General features: G+C 37.2%; 2 protein-coding genes across 3 annotated transcripts in view; one reads left to right on the forward strand and one right to left on the reverse strand.

Moving 5' to 3' along the window:
• The window catches only part of FAM196A (family with sequence similarity 196 member A), a 61,774-nt gene extending 51,529 nt beyond the window's left edge, over positions 1-10,245 (forward strand). The window contains exon 4 of the mRNA XM_019555688.1: positions 9,173-10,245. Coding sequence (XP_019411233.1) covers positions 9,173-9,356 — 184 coding nt within the window. The 3' untranslated portion in view covers positions 9,357-10,245. The remainder of the gene's footprint in view (positions 1-9,172) is intronic.
• DOCK1 (dedicator of cytokinesis 1) overlaps positions 1-21,564 on the reverse strand; it is a 545,238-nt gene that overhangs the window by 347,862 nt on the left and 175,812 nt on the right. For both annotated transcript variants that reach the window (XM_019555687.1, XM_019555686.1), the window contains exon 27: positions 19,109-19,204. In XM_019555687.1, the coding sequence (XP_019411232.1) occupies positions 19,109-19,204 (96 nt within the window). The remainder of the gene's footprint in view (positions 1-19,108; positions 19,205-21,564) is intronic.

A 21,564-nucleotide genomic window follows, 5' to 3' on the forward strand; every position in this document is an offset into this window, starting at 1 on the left:
GGAGGCATGGGTCAGTGCAGATCCCAGCAGGAGGCGGCACAGAGTGAAGTGAAGTGGGAGCTGGAGGAGCCCCAGCACCCTGTGCCTCCACTCTGAGATCCATGGTGACCTGTGTCTCCACCTGAAGCATGGGTCAGTGTGGGTCTTGATACAGGAAAGGGGGGAAGGGGAGGGGCATGGAAGTTAAGGAATCGCCAGCACCCCATGCCTTCACACCAGGACCTGCACTGACCAGTGCTTCACAGAGGCACAGCTCAGCACAGGACTCAGCATGCAGGCCCAGTGTCACACAGGTCCTGACGTGGAGGCACAGGGTATCCAGGATTTCCCTGCGTCTCATGCCTCCACACTGGGACCCACATGAGATTTCTCTGCTTGTGCAGACACTTCCCTGGGTTGTATCCCCCAGACAGGTGCTCCAGGGGCTTGAGGGACCCAATCAGAAGATTGAGCTCCTTAAGTCCCCAGAGTACCTGCCTGGGGCGGTGGAAGAGCACAGGCAGTGCTGGGCTGCCCATGCTGTAGTGCCACAGACCACTGCAACATCAGCCACAATAAAGCAGCACAATTTATCAGTACCTTTCGTTGTGCACTGATGTGGTGCGAAAAAAGGTAGTGACATCTATTTGCTCTGCATTTGTGCTGCCATAAAAATGGTTATAAATCTTTTCAGATGCTTAAAATTGTTATGGCACCACAAGCGCAACATCAGGCGACCTCTAATTCTATCCTAAGAATGGAGAAGGGGTTGGGGGGGAGTGGGGAGGGCAGGTAAATACAATTCAGATGCCCTTCAAACAACTTACATACATTAAGTTAAGGTGCTTTAATGTTTGGAGGATCTGGGCTTTATTTGGGACTCTTATCACATACTAGGTAATAAAAATCCAAAACAAAATGCAGCACTTCAGCAATGCTGATGTGATGTTCTTGCTATGATGGTCCAGGAAATATGCACGGTGCAAGAATTCTTGTGGGTGCTATCTTTTATTAGAGCAACTTCAATCTATCTATTTGTCTATGCACTTGGTCCAATAAAAGTTAGCACCCAAAAGAATTCTAACATTACTTTGTGCCATTAATGTATTAGGACTCAAATATAAAACGTGTAAGGTATTCTAAAAAGATATCTACTAATTCTTTAACACCATTACTTATTACATTGCATGCATACATACTGGACACAAATACTCAGTTCCATTTTGACAAGGATGTATATTCAATCTTACACAGGCATAAACAGAGTAATTTTAAAGTTTTCGCTATCCCTAGCATGTTAAAATATATTCACTCATGAAAACAATACTGCAGGATTGTATTGTCATCATCCAAAACAAAAATGATTGCAAGGTGAAGCACTCAAAAGATGGGGAATGCCAGAATTAAGGTTGCCTGTGCTACTATAAAGCTGGCCCTTTGCTGTCTATAAATTATATCAGTGTTTAATTACGTGATCATATATCATATCATCTTTCCCCAGGATCTCTACCTCATTAAGAATACAGAATGGACAGTGCTCACTTAATGAGTAGCAATTCAGTTCGTCTTCTCATTATTCAATGTGTGACCCCCATCCCATAATTCTGTGTACTATCTGAACCCAGCACTGAAAACAAAATGATTAATTTACTTGGGAGTTTTTCTAGGCACTCATCCCTATAACATGTAAATGCTTTACAAACAAATCACTTTCATGACATCCCTTAGAGGTGAAAGGATATTATTATCTATTTTATAGATGAGCTGAAACACAGAGAGATTAAGGTCAAAAGTATTTGCATTAATTTGGGGTTACTCAAATTGAAATGACAGGGACCAGATTGTTCAGAGTGTCTAGCAGGATGTAGCATTGTATATGTTCAAAGCACAGTTCTTTCTTACCTCAATTGCAACTAATTACCACCTCTGAAAAACATGGTTAAGTCAACTAACATAACACAGAACTCTGTGGTCAAAGCAGGAATAGAATCTGGTTCCCAAGGGCAGAATTCAGCTGCTTAACTGTAAAGTATCCCTTTTCTTTCCACAATCCCGTTTCATTCACTACAGACCTAATTTACATGACAAGTGAAGAAAGGTCTTAAACAAAACCTTCATTATACAACTTCCAGTTGTCCCTAGACTAACTCCATCCCATATACTGAATAAGGAAGACAAGCATGCCATCACATCTTTTTGCCCTGTCTGCACTAGAATCAGTTTCCTTTTTTCATTCTGTCCAGGTAGCCATAGACTGGGCAAGGAGCACACACAAGAGAGAGTCTTTATGTTCTCAAGTCCAGTACATCTTCAGCCCCAGCACAGCCTGCAGCAGCTGAGAGCTACAACTGCAGGGAAAGTCTTGCTCACCCCTGGGTTGCAGCATGCTCATGTGAATAGATTCTTTTTTAGCAGAGAAGCTCTAGTGACTCTATCCTAAATATGTAGAAATTGCAGTTCGTCGAAGGTCTATCCCCAAGTTTGGGTAAACGTCCACTGGAATGGCAAAAGATGCGTCCTGCTGCAAAGTATGTGGATATCAATATGGTTCATGGAAAAGACAAAGCATAAGTAAACAATCTATGCTTGTTCGCAGAAGCAGTTGAACCACTTTGGCTCTATGTTTAAGAGGAAAAAACAGCAAAAATTTACGCAACTAAATACAGTGTCTTATAATAGGAAGCATTGAGGCATCTTTGTAACAGGCTGTGCTATCAGTACAACCTGTCCTTGTCTTGTATGTTAGGGTTTTTGTTTGTAGTTAGAGGATAATCAACTGGATGAAATAGTTACTAGTCTATCACCTTCTACATGTTCAGACAACCTCAGCATGTCTGAATAATCCTATGATGCCAATGATGCACCCAATCATAAGAAAATGTGGAAGAATATACAACTGTGACTTTCATTAAGTTTGGAAGGGATGCTTAGTAAAGATGTTTGAGAAACAACCTGAAAGTGAATGAGACTGCATGGCACAGGTTCCAATAAACAGCAGTGAGCATGGCAAGAAGTCCGATGAAAGTCATAGGGAAAAGGTATAAAATGATCAGGAAACCAAATAAAATTATCAATTTTAGAGTTCGAGCAGAAAGGGCATATCAATATAAAATAACATGTAAGCAGGGTCAGAAATGCATAATACTTAGAGATAAAGATAAGGAATTTCAATTTCATAGTAGCAGAGATGAGCAGCCAACAATGGGACAGAGAAACAGAAGGCAATGACACCTTTAGCAGTGGTAATTTAGGTATCTAAAAAGGTTAGAAGCAGGCAACCAGGATGACCAGAAAGAAGATAGTTGGAGGAAATAGATAAAGGGGCCAATATTTAGGGAAGACAGTTTGATTTAGGAGATAACATAAAGCAGGAAGTGGCATTTTTTAGAAAAAGCCTGGAAGGAGTAATGTCTGGAGCTCTGAAAGACAAAGCAACAAAGAACTGAACGGAACGGTGTGTAAAGCATGGTGGTCAAAGCCTGGAGATTAAGGATTAAGAAAAAGAGATTCAGCAAGGAATAAATTATAAGCACAGGCTCAGTAGAATGGAAAGGGCAGAAAGTCACAAGAAGGAGTTAGCAGCATGGAAGTCAAAGCAGTTAGACTGTGCAAACACACCTTATGTATCTACTGTTTTTCAGTTTCTACCCCACCTACCCAGAACATTTTTTCAGAAGTGCATTTTGTATACTTACCGAAACACTGAATTATTTTTAAAGGAACAACTGTGAATAATGCCTGCATTTTAGTTAGCTCTTTTAAACTGCATGCTGAAGTACTGACAACAGTTTGGCAACAAGCAAGTAAAAGTCAGCCTGTACTGTTGTACATGCAGTTCCTACTGAAAGTAAAACTCAGTATATAGACCTGGCTCCAATAGTTTAAGTCATTCAGTACCCAATTGTGTTAATGTTAGTTATTCATTATGATAATTTAGAAACATATAGCCGTTTTGATTAAATGAATTCATTAAGGCTCTCATGGCTTCCACTTCCAGTTAGCTGAGAACAGTATACCTGTTCTAGCAAAACCACAGTAGATTACATAAAAACACAGCTGGTCAGAAAAGTACGTGAATATTTTTACTGTATTTTATAGTATGTTTTTGAACATGTGAAACAAGTAAAACTCAAAACTAAGATCAGTGATAGCTAGATTTGTACAAGGATTATATAAAAGTATGCAAGAGAAGGAGTTTTCACATTCTGTCAACTGAAAACTGAAGCAAGTAGCTATTAAGTCATTACCTTGCAATCAAATTATTTGCATCTGCTGGTCTGGATAGATTGCACCCAAGAGTGCTAAAGGAACTGGCAGACATCATAGCGCAGCCACTGGCAAGGATATTTGAGAACTGCTGGTGCTCGGGCAAAGTACCAGAAGATTGGAAGTGGGCCATTGTGGTGCCTATCTTCAAGAAAGGGACGAAAGATGACCTGGGAAACTACAGGCCAGTCAGTTTGACCTCAATCCCTGGGAAGATCTTGGAAAAATATATCAAAGAAACCATTCTTGACAGGCTAACAGAAGGCAACATCCTGAGGGACCACCAGCACAGGTTTGTTGCCTGACCAACATCATTTCCTTCTATGACCAGGTGATGTATCACCTGGACAAAAGGGAAGAGGTTGATATCATATATTTGGACTTAAAAAAAAGCCTTTGACTTGGTGTCCCACAATGTCATGGAAAAAATTGGGCAACTGTGTCCTCGATTACACCAGTCACACGGCTGGGAAGCTGGCTTCGAGGTCAGACCCAGAGAGTGGTAGTTGACGGAACTGAATCAACATGGCACTCAGTGACCAGTGGTGTCCTCCAAGGCTCTGTTCTCAGACCTGTACTCTTTAATGTCTTCATAAACCATCTGGACTCTGGTGTCAGAAGAGGACTGGGCAAGTTCACTGATGACACCAAACTTTGGGGAACGGTATCCACACTTGAGGATAGGCTAGTGATCCAGGCCAACCTCAACAGGCCTGCAAGATGTGCTGATCACAACCTGATGGCATTCAGCAAGGAGAATTGCAAGGTGCTCCACCTCGGGGGGGGGGGGGGGGGAACCCATGTCACAATTACAGACTCGGCAATGCTACGCTCACTAGCATCACAACCGAAAGAGACTTGGGGGTCATGACTGACTACGAGACGAACATCAGCCACCAATGTGATACTGCAGCTGGCAAAGCAACCAAAAAACTCTGGCTTGCATCTACTGATGCATCTCGAACAAGACCCAGGATGTCATCCTCCCGCTGTACTCAGCCTTGGTGAGGCCACAACTGGAGTACTGCACTCAATTCTAGGCTCCACAATTCAGGAAGGACGTGGAGAAGCTTGAAAGAGTCCAGAGGAGAGCCATGCTCATGATCAGAAGGCAAGAGCACAGGCCTTATGAAGAGAGACTGCGAGCTATGGGACTCTTCACCTTGGAGAAGTGCAGGCTCAGGGGTGACTTGGTGGCAGCCTATAAGTACATAAGGGGTGTGCATCAGGATCTGTGAGAATGCCTGTTCACCAGAGCACCCCAAAAGGATGACAAGGTCCAATGGTCACAAACTCCTGCAAAACTGTTTTAGCCTGGATGTAAGGAAAAATTTCTTTACTGTCCGAGCTCCCAAAGCCTGGAACAGACTCTCCCCAGAGGTGGTGCAAGCACCTACTCCAGAGACCTTCAAGAAATTTGGAACCCATCTAGCTGGGATCCTTTGACCGTAGCTGACTTCCTGCCCTTTGGTCTGGTGGCCAGACCCAATGATCTCATAAGGTCCCTTCCGGCCCTAATGTCCATGAAATCTATGTGTCAAAGAGTACAGAAAAATTAGAAAATTCAAATATCAATGCATTAATCTTCCAAGTTATATAGCCATGCCTCTGTAAAAACCTATAGTTATAAAAGATTACAGAATACAGATGTTAGTATTCTTCTTCTCACTCTCTTCAAAATAAAATCATAGTTACTTTCATGTCAACTGATAAAAACAAGTGCAGAAGCAGTGCGGAGGATTTTGTGCAGTTGAGAACACTTTCTCAGCCAAAATATGATTTTCCTTAGACGAATTAGAACTGAACAAGCTTTTCATTTCGTCAGTATTTTTAATTTAAAAAATTATAATAAAAATGGCTTAATAGGGCATAAATAATGTATCAATTTATTATTTTTGAAATGCAAAGAGGACCTAATTTAAAGTAGCATTTGTATCACAGCCCAATGTATTTTTACTATGTCCCAAGTGAAAATAACTTTCCTTACTAACAGCAAAGGCTGAACTGCATATCTTAGATATACCTATTACTGGCTTTTTCTCAATAAAATACAATTTTTGCCCAATATCCACCCCATTGAAATCTACAAAATTTAAAGTTGTATTAAAGCAGGCCACCTTTTACTTTATAAGATTTATTCATGGTTTTTGAAAATGTATATACGTTGTAGACTCAACAAAATGATCTCATCAGTTCAACAAAATAAAGGCAACTGTCTTCTTGCTAGCTTCCTTTTGATAATAGCATAGCTAAACTGCAAATAAGAATCTGGCATCCAGATAAAGATAGTATTGCCATTTTGTTAACAAGGAGCTGGATTAGATTACTCTGTAATTACATGGTTCTGTAGTGTGATTAATTGCTTAACAACAGGATACTCAATGTAGCTGCTTAGTGGAAATTCAATATTCACAGGTAGAATACGAAATATGCACCTGTAACTAAAAGTTTAAATCTTCAGACAGCTTAGTATTCTTCAGTCAAGTTAGTGGCACTATGAAAAAAGTGGTTCATTCTAAAAACTTATTTGATATTCTTACATTAACACTTTTAGATCAACCATTCTATTTTTTTTTTGAGTTACTCCACTTTTATAAATGTATTTACAATTCACAGAAAAGCTACGTAAAAATTCAGACCAACAGGTATGTTGATAAGTATATTGATAACAAGAACATCTATTTAGTCTTTCTTCACTATCCCACATCCAAGAGTCCCACTAGAACTCCTACTCAGGGGGACTCTTGTCAGCTCCAACTGAGAATCTTCTTACTCGAGATGAAACTCCCCTGCCTGTCTTCCCTGTCTGTAAAAGGAGACTCGTTATTTCAGTATTGTAGGGAGCAGCAATTGATTTTTGCAAAGCGCTATGTAAGTGGTAAATTCATCTAAACACCCTGGGACCTAATGACTCCCAAACTCACAGCTTACTTGGAAAATTTTCAATCGAAAATATTTTAAAGTGTTGTTTCAAGCTTGGATCACAAAGCAGTGGGCTTCACTGCTCTTGTACCTGAAGACTGGAAAGAAGGAATCAAAGATGCCTCTCTGTATATACAAATCATTAGTTAAGATAAAGTGTTTCACATTGAAGTGAAGTGATTCAAAATCATAAGGTCCACCTTTTCCATGGAGTTGATTGTACTAAGAATGTGAGCCCTAAAGTAATTCATTTCACATGATTTCTCATTAAAAGGTAAGAGCAGCTGACTCCAGTTTCAGGAGAGACTTGAATCCAAACGTATAATAAAACCTACCCTCTCTTATGTGTGCATTATTGTGGGAGCTCAATTGTACATTGACAGAGTTAAGCAGGGTTTGAATTACGGGGATGTCAGGGGGCCTCAGACCCTTCTTTGTTCTGTACAAGGTATAGGTAAGATGGGGTGGGAATGCAGACTATAGAGAACATCTCCGTAACCTGTTATACCAGATGCATGTGAACAATACTATTTCTGCAGCATTCAGATCTTTACGGGCATTAATTTGGCTTGGATACAGAACTGTAATTTTTGGTCACTCTTTTGCCTTAGTTTGAAATGGCATTTTCTTTGTTTTCAGAAACTAATTTGAAAGGTATTTTATTGCTGTATGTAGATCTCAGGGCTATAATTTCATCTGCCTCATTTTTTTCCTAACTTCCAGGACAGCCAGCAGGGTTTTCTATTCCACATAGTGCCTACAATTTGGGATGCATAATTTATGAGTTTAAGTTTACCTTCATGTTCCAGTTTTAGACCTTTAACCTAGCAATAGATTTCGTTTTTATTATCCATATCAACAGGTTATTAATATAATATGGAGCTATCACCAAGTGCACACCAGATCTTATTGAAACAACTTATCTTGCTTTACTTTCATAATTGGCACAACTAAAACTGTGGATTTACCAAGCTGGTGTTTGGTCTTACAATCAGAATGCAGATTCAAGCATGCTCTTGACTTGGAAGGGTCATTATTTACATCAGGTTAACTGGATTTTTTATTATTATGCCCAAAATGGGGCTAAGTTCAGAGGCAATTAGTGTATGCTTGAGAGTTTGAGTATAAAGTAGCCTTAACTCGGTGTAACTTAAATACAAGTAACAGAAAGATGGCACAAATTTACAAAGGAAAAGATGACATACCCTCAAGCCCCATTAGTCATTTTTCCTGCCACGTTCTTGTCTTTCAGCCTCTGGGGTCAAGTTCAAATGTGATTTATAAACAAGAAGTTAGATTCCAGCATGCTTAGCTATACTTAAGTAAGTTCAATCTAATAGCAAATGAATCTCCCAGCAGTCTGAGGAAGGAGATTTTAATAAAAGTCCCATTACAGATTTATTATCTCTTGTCATCCTGCTGCAGAGGTGTTTCCCCCAATCATGGGGAAAAAAGTGAAGATGTTTCCAAATGCTGTAAATCACAATAAATCTAAACTTAACACAGACCATAAAATAGATGGTACTTGTCTTACCAGCAGCTCCTCCCCACTTTTTAGAAGAATGCTACCTAGCTACCAAAACTGAGTCTGAAGGCCCCAAGAATGGTCTCTCCACAGGGCAAGGAACAGTGCATAAGCCAGAGAGACGTCCTTCTAGGATCCAGTCCAACTAGAATAGTGAGTAGTGATGGACAAGACACTTTTCTCCAGATGATGGAGGGAAGGACTGTTTGCACCTGGAATACCAATAGATAACCATAAAGTGGACTGAGCTCTCATTTGGTCATTTTTTTTTGTATTATTATTATGTTTTACTTTGCAGTATAAAGAATATTTTTGTTGAATTTCACTTTTGTTGGCGTTGCAGAGATATAATTTAAGCATTTCTATTCTATTTAATCTCAAGACATTAGTATCTGTATATCAGTGTTGGATGTTGTCTTAATTAAATCCTTTGTATTGTCACAATTTAACAATTAATTGCACTTTTTGTTCACTTTTTAGTGTAGAGTTGGATTTTAAGCAGCAAGAAGACAAGCTACAGCCAGTTCTGAGAAAACTTCATCCTATCGAGGAAACTCAGGTTGCACCTTTGCCTTACACTCAGGAGAGTTACTCCTCAACTCCCAAGCAAAAATCCAAAACTGAATCAAAAAAGCATGGAAGATGGAAACTCTGGTTTCTTTAACTAAATAAAGTCCACTAGACCTGGAATTTAAGGCCTTCTTTGAAACATATTTGGAATTCAGTTATTCATATCAAAAAGGGATCTTGGTAAATTGATTAGTGTATTCAGCCAGTGTTATTCTGATTATTATGGGCAGCATTCAGTTCTCAACGTATGTACCAAAAAGGCCTTTGTACCTATAAATTAACATTCAGGAGCAAGGCATTAAATCATACCTTGCCAGCTTCTATTTGCAGTTCACCTACGTGGGATGTAAAATTTAAATAAAAATCTGTATAGAAAAAGATGGCTAGTAAAACCATTCCCCCCAAGTTAGATCTGAAAGAATCACATTTCAACCTGTTAAACGGCAGGCTGTCATCCTGTACACGGATAAATATCACTATTGATTTTCAAGCCTTTTTGAGTTTTTTTTTGCTTTGCCTGTTTCGTTTTTGCTTTTAAAATATCAGTGAAAAGAACAGCAAGCCTTATGTTTGCAATGATCTTCAATTTTACATATACATGGGGATTGGGGGAGTGCAATTTTTAGCACATTATGTCCTGGAGAAAGCACAATTTTTCAAATGGTCCAAGACCATAAATAATCTCTAAGATGTGACTATGTATATTTGCCTTCATGTACTGTAGACTTAAATCAAGTTATGACATCTCAGCATCACATATTGACACCTCTAATTTAATGTCATGTTCATTGCCAGACTTATGACAAGTTTACTGCTCATTTCCAAAGGGCGAGCAGCCAGAACCACCCAAAGTCAGGACATGCCTTTAATCACTGCAAGTTGACAGGGTCAAAGCTATGGGACACCAAGCTTTCTTAGATCTCATTTTTAATCTTTTGGTACCCAAAGGCCAAAATGATACATTCTGGCACAGAATTTGAAAACAAGATGGATAATATTACATTACAAATAGTTGGCATTTGCCACAATTCAGTATCTTTTTGTAATTCAGTCTTCTGAAAACTGTATAGTATTGTAGAGGGAGTGAGAAATTTTGTAGTATGCATTATGCTTTCTAATGAGTTGAGAAGGACCTTGCAATTTTAAAAGCTACTTATTTAGCATAGCTTCTAAGGTGGGTTTCCAGACCAACATAGTATCATTTATATTTAAATAATATATTAATCGTACTTGCTAACCAACACACTTGGGGAAAAGCTGTGAATCAAATTTTTCTTAGACTTTTTAAAAACAAGAACACTTTAAATCTGCTCTGTTACACACTGCAGTCTTTCTTTGAATATTTACTACTGTAATTACTATGCCCTAATCTAGAATGACTGTTTGTGGAAAAATTCTTGTAATGGTAGGGAGTTGAAATCTTATTGCTCTTTTTTGTCAAATAATTTAAGTAGTGCAGTCATGTGACAAACTGGTTTACAAGCTATTGGTTCTGCAACTTCATATCCCAGTGCTTCATTCAGACATATTTTTTTCAGTCTTTAGATGCAGCAAAAAGGTAGAAGAAATGAATCCCTACCAGAGGCGTCTTCACCTACTTAATAAACCTTGAGGAGTCTATATTTATACTATTTTCCCTTATCTCTACATCAAATCCATTTTAAGTACTATTAGTTCTACAAGAAACCTGAGGCAAATGATTTGATCTTTGTCTTGAAAAAAAACATTAGAAAGTTAATGTAAGAACATACAATATATGTGAAACTGTTTATGTCCACTTAAAAAAAATCTATTTCAAAATGTATGCTTTAATGAACAACTCACCTTTGTAGTAAATTTCAAGAGGGCTACAAAACCTTGTACATAAACAAACAATATACTAAAATATTTTTGTGAAAGATAAAGGATGAGAAAGGTGATCCTGCGCCATGAAGGAAGTGCAATTGTTTCATGTGGAAAAAGTGTGTTTCATGTATTTTATACCGTTTTTAATTAAAGTTATAAAACTGTTTACAAGATAACCCACCTTACATGTTTTAAAAATTCCAGATATTTCAGAGCATTAAATGTGTATATAGAGATATTTTTTTTCCTAAAGAGAACGAAAATCCTCAAATATGGGCATAAATAGGAAAAACAGAAAGTATTTAATATTTTACAACAGTGATAAACTACAAGTTACAGCCTCACACATACAAAGGAAATAGAGATGTTGAGTGTATTAAGAAAGAAAGAAAGAAAGATAACTCAAACATCTCACAACTAGGATTATGTACAAAATAGTTAGTGTCCACTAATTTGCAAAATTTCCCACAAATCCATTGTAAATCTCTTGCAGGCAAGGACTGATACAAAAAAACCTCTTTGAAATGTTTTTTATGCTTGGTTACTGTGCCATACACAAACTAGTGTTATACAAGCATTCAAAAGGAAAAAGAAGAATTCATGGCTGAAATATTTAAGAAGTAAATGTGAACATTATCACAGTGTTCTGTACATGTTCAGACTATTTTCTTAAACAAGTTGCAAATTTTTAATTTTTTACATTTTTTTAAAAATGAAAAAGCTAACATGCATAGTCTTGCTTAAAATTACGTATTGTGTTATATCGTACCATACAATGTAATTTGTAATAAAATGTTTTTGCAAGTGTGTAAAATGTATCATATTGTATTACATTCAGGATCACTCAGGCTCAATTTAGATGAGAAGATATTTTGATTCTTTCTAACTTTTAGTTACATAGGACATTTGAATGACACAGAACTACTTCCATCTCAATACAAGACATTATAAAATACAGGTATGAGATTATAACAAAGGAAACTCATCAGCGCTGTTAACATGCTAGGGTGCATATTTTTGCTGCTAAACTCATTGCCAATTTCATGCACTCTCAGACACTAATTTACTATGTGCATTTCTCCCATATCATGTTTTAATAACTTTCTAATTAATAAGTACTGCAGTAATGTTTACATTACTTCCTGTTTTCATACTACAATGGACAATGTTTTCCAAGTACTGCATAATTCCCATTAAGTAAAAATGACATTCCTTTGTCTTTAGATTATTAGGACACACATGTAAGTATTACTTGCTTTCTTAAAATTAATCACTGTAAAAATATTTGAAAATTAGGATAAAATGAAAAAAATCATGATTAAAATTGGAAAAACACACCAAAAATACAAACTGTTTTCTTCTTCTTGCTTCAGATGCTGCAAAATAACTGCCTATGCATTCTTTAATTTCATTCAGTGTTTTAATGGTGCATTACATAAAAAAGGAAGATAAATTTTTCACATGCATTTTAAAAGCAAGCAAGCTGTCAAAACTGCATTATTTCAACTGCATTTGTGTAACAGCACACAGCATGTACTACTGTGTGAATTTGGTAACGATGATTGCCACTAATAATATAAAAGCAGTATGTACATAGCTCTGCTAGACTAGGATAAAGCAGAAGGCTCGAAGCATTTCTTAGCATTATTTCAGCACCAATAAAGTATGACTGCAGCCTATTTAAATTAATTGGAACTGCTGAAAATATGCTGCCAATTATTTAGGTGAATGCAGTCTGCGGTGATAAAAAATGGATATGGCCTATACTGTACCAATTTGCTGCATTCATGATGTTATTCACTCTACAGTACATAAAAAGGTTGATAGTAATGATGGAACAAAAATCATAATAATTATTCAATACCGCTCTTAATTTTTACAACAATAACTTGCAGCAACCAATCTGAAATCTGTCTGAGTGGGAAAATGTAAATGGTGCCACATGCAAGTACTGTTTTTCACACTGTAACAGCCTAATATAGACAGTGACACTACAGACTTTCAGCTTAAGAATTTTGAGCTCACTGCACATTGTCATTCATAGAGTTTAAGATCAGAAGACTAGAATGCAGATAACCTTGCACTGAGGCCAATCAGTAACTTGTTTCACTATCGCATGTTCTCAGCAAAGGCATCACTACTTGAAGACTTCAGGAGAAGGAGAATCTACTCTAGCAATATGTTCAACCATTTAATCTTCATTGTTAAAAAACTGAGCAATATTTCTCAGTGAAATCATTTAGCCTTCCCTTCCAGTCCTTTGTTCTTATCATTCTTTTTTCCACCATAGGTTAATGCAGTCCTTTAGTACTGTATTTCCCTGCCAGCATTGTCATCTTTTTTGGATTCACAATCCTAAACATGTACTAATAAAAGTCAATCTGATATGTTTGTCAACATGAAGACATCTCTCTACTCCATACATTAGTCTACTATCCACCATTTAGTAAAGTAACAGCTCATATATCTTACATCTTTTGCTATGCGGTATTTTTTTCAGCTCTCGTTTTTGTGGTCTCTCTTTGGCACCTTCCCCAATTTTGCAACATTCATTTTCAAAAGTAAAATACTAGAACAATGCTGCAGAGTTCCAGTATCAGCAGTAGCACAAGATCATCACCCCACTCCTTTTCACTATTCCTTGTTCATACATTCATGCAGCACAATACCCCTTTTTACTAGAGCATTCCACCGGGAAGGTCACGTTGAATATGTTTGTCTACTATTAACCGCTACTGCTTTTTCAGAGTCATGGCTTTCCAGGATATGGTCTCCCACTCTGGAGATATGACCTGTAATCTTTGTTCCTAGACCTGTGACCTAGCATTAGGCTGCACAAAAACAGATTTCATTTGAATGCTGACAGCTTACCAAGATATTCATGTGGCTTTGTATGACTGCTGTTTACCAAAACAGTTGACCTCTAGAAAATGCTGTAAACAAATTGTGTTGCTCTTTCTGGTTTATTTGGGATTTTACGTTCTGTTTGGTTTTTTGAATAGTATTTGATCTGTTGACAGGTATGAAGTGTAACATACAAAGACACTTCTCAATAATATTTACAGGACAATCAAGGTCTACTTTTAATTTACGGCAGCCCATTTTTAAGGTACAATCAAAGGCAACTTCTTTCTGTAACCTTAAGTATAAAATAGTAAAATAAAATAATAGTGTGGGTAAAGTAAGTATGAACAGAAGGAATAAAATGAGAAAACGCTGTAAGAAATGAGATATGATAAGATTTAAGCTGGAGACTGATACTGAATTCATTTATTATAAAAGACCATAGTTATCTTGAAAATCATTGTCCATTTCACATTCTAACAACAACTCAATTTTCTTCACCTCTGGGTGTCAAGGATAAATTGATATGAATTGCCTTTAGCTTTACCACACTGTAACTAATATTCACATTAGTTTAATCCTAATGTGTCAAATAAACTTTAAAAAAAAATCTGTGTAAAATGATGTTACTTCAAGAGGAAATATCCCAAACTAGTCAGTGTGGTAAAATTAATTGCTGTTTTAAATTAGAAATTACACTTTGTAAGGTAGAGTATCTAACTTCACAACTTTCAATTAAAAGAGCCGATTAAGCGAATAGACTGTGCTTGCATCCAAGCTAAAAGAAACCGATACCATTATGTTCTTCTGCATATGAAGCAGCACATTTCTTATAAATCGCCCAGGCTAAAACAAACAAGTCATTATCATGAATAATAACTTGAGCACAAACAACAATTCCTTTGCTTATATTCACCAGGATGCAATCAACCTAATCTTAATCTTGCCCTTTAGGAATGTAGATAAAACACACTATAGACTATTTTTATCTATCTGTAAAATTTATGGCTGCTGACAGATGTGGGAAAAAGAAAAAAAGATTTACCAGAAGAGGAATCGCATCAGTTTGACCCAGTTTGCTGAGAGTCTGTATAGCTCCCACACTTCAGGGGGGGCTTTTTGGCGCTTTTATCTAATAGCTGATTGAATCAGCTATTAGAGAAAAGTGCCCAAAGCCCTGCTAAAGCACACGAACTATACAGACACTGGCCAAGCCAGGTCAAACAGATGCAATTCCTCTTCTGGGCATGTGCTGCACTTGGCACAGGGGGTACACCAAGCTGACAGTAAAGCACTGCTTTGTTTTTTCCAAGTCTGTAAGCAATTTGTAAGCAGCCCAAACTGATAAAACAGACAATTCAAGAATAAGCTAACTGAATTTCAAGTATACAAGCCAAAATCTTCTACTGAGCCTTTTCAACACTAGTGGGACAAAGTGAACATGTAATTTGACCAGGGACCCGGAGAGATATATATAAAGTTTTTATGGGCTGGGAAGTTTGCAGTGGTTGTAACACTAAGACTTAATTATATAGGAAATCTTCAGAATTCCTTGACCCACACACCGCTTCCTCCCCTCCCATTTCCACCACTGAATTGTCCCTGGAAATCACTGCTGATGTCTAATTTCGTCCACGTAGACCTCTGGGTAGTAAGTTTAGTTCTCTGCTGAAGTTTCTTCCATCTTTACTATACACGTGGAAAAAAAAACAATACTGGCAGAAAAGTAGAGTAACAAACCAAATTTAAACTTTAAAGCAAAAGTGAGAGGTATAAAAGCATGTCTAAAATGAAACAGGTTAATGCCCATTTTTTTCAGTCCGTGACTCAAAGCTTTCTTTTTCTTTTCTTTTTTTTAACATTTTAAAGTTTCAAATTCAACACCAATGGTTTTTTTTTCTCTTTAAAACATATCACTATACTCATCTGTCAACTGCAAGTTTGTAGCTTACACATTCTAGCAGTGTACCTCATATGTTGGAGATCAATGTATGCGACCATTTTGTAAAAAACAATCGTTTACTGTCAGTATTAATCTCAAAAATATTTGATAACAGCCATAACCATAATAAAGATTTTAAACCTGATCATTATCTTAAAAGAATGAGGAAATGTACCATTCGAATACTCATAAATTCTCAAGTAAGTTTAAAGCAAAACCGAGTATTACTTTATTTAAAATTTGTTAACTCATTTTTGAGTTACATATCTTCTTGAAAGAGCAAAATAATATGCACTACTTTCTTGTTATATTAATGCTCTCTGTCCTGTTGCTTGAAGACACTGCTTAAAAATACGGACATAAATTTACTACCCGTGTTTCAAAGCAACTGCATTCTATCTTGAATAGCTGAGTTCAGTCATAATCCCCCTTCATATCCAAAACACAAAGTTCTCAAGAACACGTGCACCTGGGCATGGTGTGGATAGAGAACACACTCTTTAAATTAAAAAACGTGTAGAGAATATAAACTATGTATATTAAAGGCGCTATTTGTAACAAAAATTATACAAGACAATACTGTCTTACATTCCTATATGCAGGCTTTAAATACGCCACAGTTTTTGCTTCCCCAGCAATCAGTGGCAAATGGCCTGGGCAGTGGGGCTCCTCTGCCAATCAGGTGGGGGAGGGGCAAGCAGCAAAATGGAAAACATTAAAAGCAGCCACTGTGGGGGCCACTTCCGGCACTATTTACAGAAATCCCTCCCCGTGACTTGTTACCCTAGTGGGGTTACAAGTTGTGGGTTTATGCTGCCTTACTCTTTTCAGATGGAAGCCAACTACAAGCAACTGATCAAACATGAAATTCCTTTGCCGGCATTAGAGAGGCTCACATAAGGAGTACTCATTTGACTGAATGTTTGCTGTGTCAAACTGGTATCTTAATTAAAGCATATTGTCCTGTTCTAAAGGAGTAGTCAGCATTATTGCAAATCTTCCAATATCTTTGCATAAGGTCATTTTATATTAATATGTATTGCACTGACAGTTTTTTAAAATATTAAGTGAATTCCCCAAGATAAGAAAATATTTGAACTAAAATACCTATATAGTCTTGGGTAAAAAATAAATTATATGTTCTTACAGACAGTATTTTAAAAAAAGCCATAACCCAAATTACCCCTTTACAAAGTCTTTTGCCTAGAATCTGTTTTTAACTTCTGCTTGCTCCACTATGATCTATTCTTTAATCTGAATTCTAGATGCAACAATGCTATCTGTGACAAAAACAGATAATACATAATTCTCGATCTGATGCTGATCCATGAAGAGTAAGGTTATACATATCAAGTACTAATTGCATTTTATTTTTACCATGTTGTTGACACGGTAAGAGTGAATTGTTATTGGCTGATTAGTGAAACTTTCAGAAATACACTGAATTTTAAATGGTAAAGTGTCCCCTTAAAAACTCGCAGTGCTGTTAACTTTCATAAAATAATTATAGCATTTTTAATCTAATACTTTCAAGGTATTCACATTCAGTGGGTATAATACAGTTATACACAGTTAAAATACATACGTATATGGAAAAAAACTTCAAAATATAATTCACGGCACCAAAGAAGGGGGATGAGCTAACTAGTGCTAAGTTTTTTCTATTCTGCTTTGGATGAATAGAAGTACCTGAAGACAGTTCCTATGTGCCCAATCTACTCATAAGGTTATGCATAAATAAAAAGAGGTGAAGAATAAAGTTATGGAACGTAGAACTTATTACATACAAAATTCACACCTAATGACTTCCTTCTGCCCTCATATTTCAACATTAAATGTTCTTTCTGTAAAACATATTGCTTCATATTAGTTACTTTAATATTATTCCTCATCATCTCTTACCAGTTGTTTTGATAACACAAATGTTTAAGAGACAGCATGCTTGAAAGTAGTTGACAAGATGGCAGGCAGGTAGTTAGACAGGCAAGAGAAAGGGAAGGTGTTATCATGCTTAGGGATAACAAGCACCATTCAGATGAAGAGTGAAGGACAAGAGCGAGAACAGATAGGATCAAGAGGATAGTTTGAGGGGCCAGAGACAGGAAGTAAAAAGAGTGAGATGTCACAGAGAAGAATTAGGGGAAGAAGATAAATAGAAGAAAAGAGGTTAATGCAGTACACAGTCAATTTTGATTTTTTTAATAAATAACATAATCCAGCCTGGAGAAGGAAGTTTAAGAAGCGACTCAAAGGCAGAAGAGTGTCTGTGCACACTGGTGGAATGCATTTCACGATCTCTCTCAATTTGTCTCTCTGAAGTTGCTAATAAAATAATTATTCCAGAATTGATACACATCTTTAAATGAATGCATCTGTTAAATGCATGCTTAGATGTAAATTACATGCATTTTCATCTACGCTGCAAATCATCCTATATTTGGGATAATGGATAAAGGTTTTTAGAAAAATTAAGGGATGCGCACGCGCGCGCGCGCGCACACACACACACACACACACCCTTCCATTTAGCACAGCTTCACTGAAGTCAAGACTGACGTCTGTCCCAAAACATATAAATGGCTTAGTAAGCAAAATAGTAATATTATGTTTGCTTGTTATTAATTTTTAACCGATAATATATAAAAAATTAACCAATTGTTAACTAAAATGTTAGCCCTCTTCAAGAGTTAAACTCCTCCACTGCTAAGATATAAAAATATACTCTCCAATGTTATACATTATTTTCAAATGACTATTATTTGTAAGGACTTGTGGGAGCAGTCTTTGCTTCAGTATACAAACAGTAAATTTGACAGCTGTCTACATAATTGTAGCATCTGTGTCATAAATAATTATTTAAAAGTAATTCAAGGAAATATTTGTCAAATCAAATGACTGACGTCAGCCAAAGGTTTTTATTTTTAAAAAAATCAACTAGTTAATAACCTGTAACTGCAAAAACAAATTATTTTTAGTTAATATATACCCACTAAATCTGATTCATCATTTGGTCACTAGCACTTCAAAAAGGATTTTTCTTCCCCTATTGTAAGACACAGATAAATTATAAGCGAACACTTTACAGTTTACTGAACACAGAAGACAGTTAAAGAAAGCTTTGATTGCTTTCTACCACCAGGGATTTAAATCCTATTACAGGGGGTGAAAGCAGTTGTGATAAAGATATTTTTAAGTTTACGTCAGGAGACACTTACAATGAGCTCTGAATCGCGTCCCATGGAAATTACTGTTCTATTTACTGTCCTCAATAGCTTTTCCATGATTATCTGGACGTGTCGCTGTGTTGGTCCCTGGGGAAGAGGGATAAACTAGTGGAAATTATGGCCAAAAGACAACCAGTACAACTCAAGTATTGATGTTTGTCATTAAATCCATCTATACTGCAAAACCGAAATCAATTGTAATGCAATTCTACTGCTCAGCAAGATGAAAATGGTCTTTGCTAAAAGCAAAGACTGCACAAAGATTTTTTATTAATTACTGCCTGCTACTGATAAAGCTAATTACATAATTATAGTTATTAAATGAAAAGTAAATCTTTGGAGATACTGCAATGCTTATAATTCTAGGTTAGTCGACAATTTAGTTTTTCTGAAGAGATTTTCTTCACCGTTTAAACCCAAATGTCACTGACCAAAATAAACCTGGCATTTTTAATAATACTATATCACAAACTGAACAATTTATATAAAGCTTTTCAGGCTGCTTCTCAATTGTTTCAATTATATTCTGGTATTAAAAGAGCAGTGTTCACTGGAAATCCTCTTTGTGTACAAGTCTGAGAAACATTTACCAAGCTTGTGCAGGAGCGAACGTATTGGGCAAATATGAGGAGGTAAGCATGACCCCACCTCACACCTCGTACTGTAAACATATTTCTTAAAAGCCAATTCCCTTCAATCTTGTTCCTATTGCATCTTTAGGGGCAATTCTGTGGTTGTCAATTTCAAAACGTCTCGCCAGAAAATTCTCTAAATAAGATGATGCCCTACAGTCTGCTGCTGGCCAGCTGTACAAACATGCTAGTGAATAGAAAATTTTTTTAAGAATAAGAGGAAAAAATAACCCTGAGTTTACCAGATTGATTTCTTCTACAATCCCTCATCTGCATGTCTGAAAAGCACTCTTCTTCTCCAGCACATGCATGTATGTATAACTACCGTACCTTTTGAAACCTCCTCATTGCTAACAAGTTGGGACTTTGGGTGGTTATAAGACCTACAGTATCTCCAAAAAAAGAATGCTATTCTCTCCTCTTCTCTGCCTCATCATCTTCTCCACTTTGACTCTCTCCTTCTCTCTCTGCTTCTCCTACGTTCTTCTCCATGTCTCCCTTTCTCATTTCAGCATCCTCTGCCATTTTCTTGCTGCAAATCTCTGTAATTTCTGCTCCTTTTCTTTGCATTTTCTCCATCTGATTTTGCCTGCAATCATGTTCCAGCACCTCAAACAAACACTCTCATCCAACTCTTGGCTACCACTTTTTCGTCAGAAGCGGCCAACACCCAGCACCCCTCTCTAGGGGGCTACTCTCAGCAAATGAGCCCAGTACAGTTAGAAGCTGGTAATCACTGCTGAGAGGATCGCAGCCATTGAGGAGCTGGAAGGGGCTACCCAGGGTATCACAAGGGAAGCAGCACTCTTTTTCTCTCTTAAAGGCTGCTTACTCAACTGCCTAGGACTGGTTTGAAAAATGTCAGCACTCTGCTGGCTAAATCGGACTATGGTAAGCTATGCCATTCATATACAGGATTGCAAGCTCAAGCTGCATAACACTAGCCTAAATAAGAGTAAACAGCCGTAAAAGTCCTCTAAGTTCCCCAACAAATTATAGCTGTGCATAGTCATTCTCCAGTTAGGAAAATAGACAGGTATGCAACTCATCTCAGGCCACTGCGTAACTGAGGGGGAAAAAATCCGTTTTATATATAGAACCTTATCGTGCTTTTGTATGCTGAATGGAGAGGATGATTCCATCTCATTATAATACTCGCATTACATCATAGTGTGAGTTTGGAAACAAAAGGTTTGGTTTTATTACTGATTTGACAGAAGAGTTACCTACTTCCCACAGATGGCTTTTAAAAGGAATGAATAACCTATACATATTTCTGAACATTTTAAATTCCTTATAAATTATGAATTCACTCAAACCAGCATTCTAAATTTTCCCATAATTTCGGCAAGTCCTGTTACTAAGGAAATCTTTTTTTCCCCCTGTTCTTCCACAGAAAGACTAACAAGAGGTTATTTCTCCCTGTAGGGAAATTTCAACTACAATACTTCAGATAGTGCTGTCTATTCATCAGCTAAATACAGTACAAGCTTGCATTCACATGGGACTAAAACATGGCCTATCAGGCCAGCATCAATGCAGTGGAGAGGTTCAAGCGTTCATGTTTCAAGTCCATCCAACAATCCCCACCTGGCAGAGGCTGGAAGTGCCGCATGGGAAGGAGGTTCAATTTCTGTGATTTATCATGCTTACTACTTGTGGTCAGACCAATGTCTGGTGTATTGCTACTAGATGAGCCCCAGAAGGAACCATATTCCATTTACCTTGGCCAAGCCAAGTTCTGTAAGAGAAAAACTTTGGTACCCAGGAGAAATATGGTGAGAAGATATATGCAAGATATCATCTCTTTGCCAC

The sequence above is a fragment of the Crocodylus porosus genome, unplaced genomic scaffold (assembly GCF_001723895.1).
Source record: "Crocodylus porosus isolate Cpor-Errol unplaced genomic scaffold, CroPor_comp1, whole genome shotgun sequence".
Classification (NCBI taxonomy): domain Eukaryota; kingdom Metazoa; phylum Chordata; order Crocodylia; family Crocodylidae; genus Crocodylus; species Crocodylus porosus.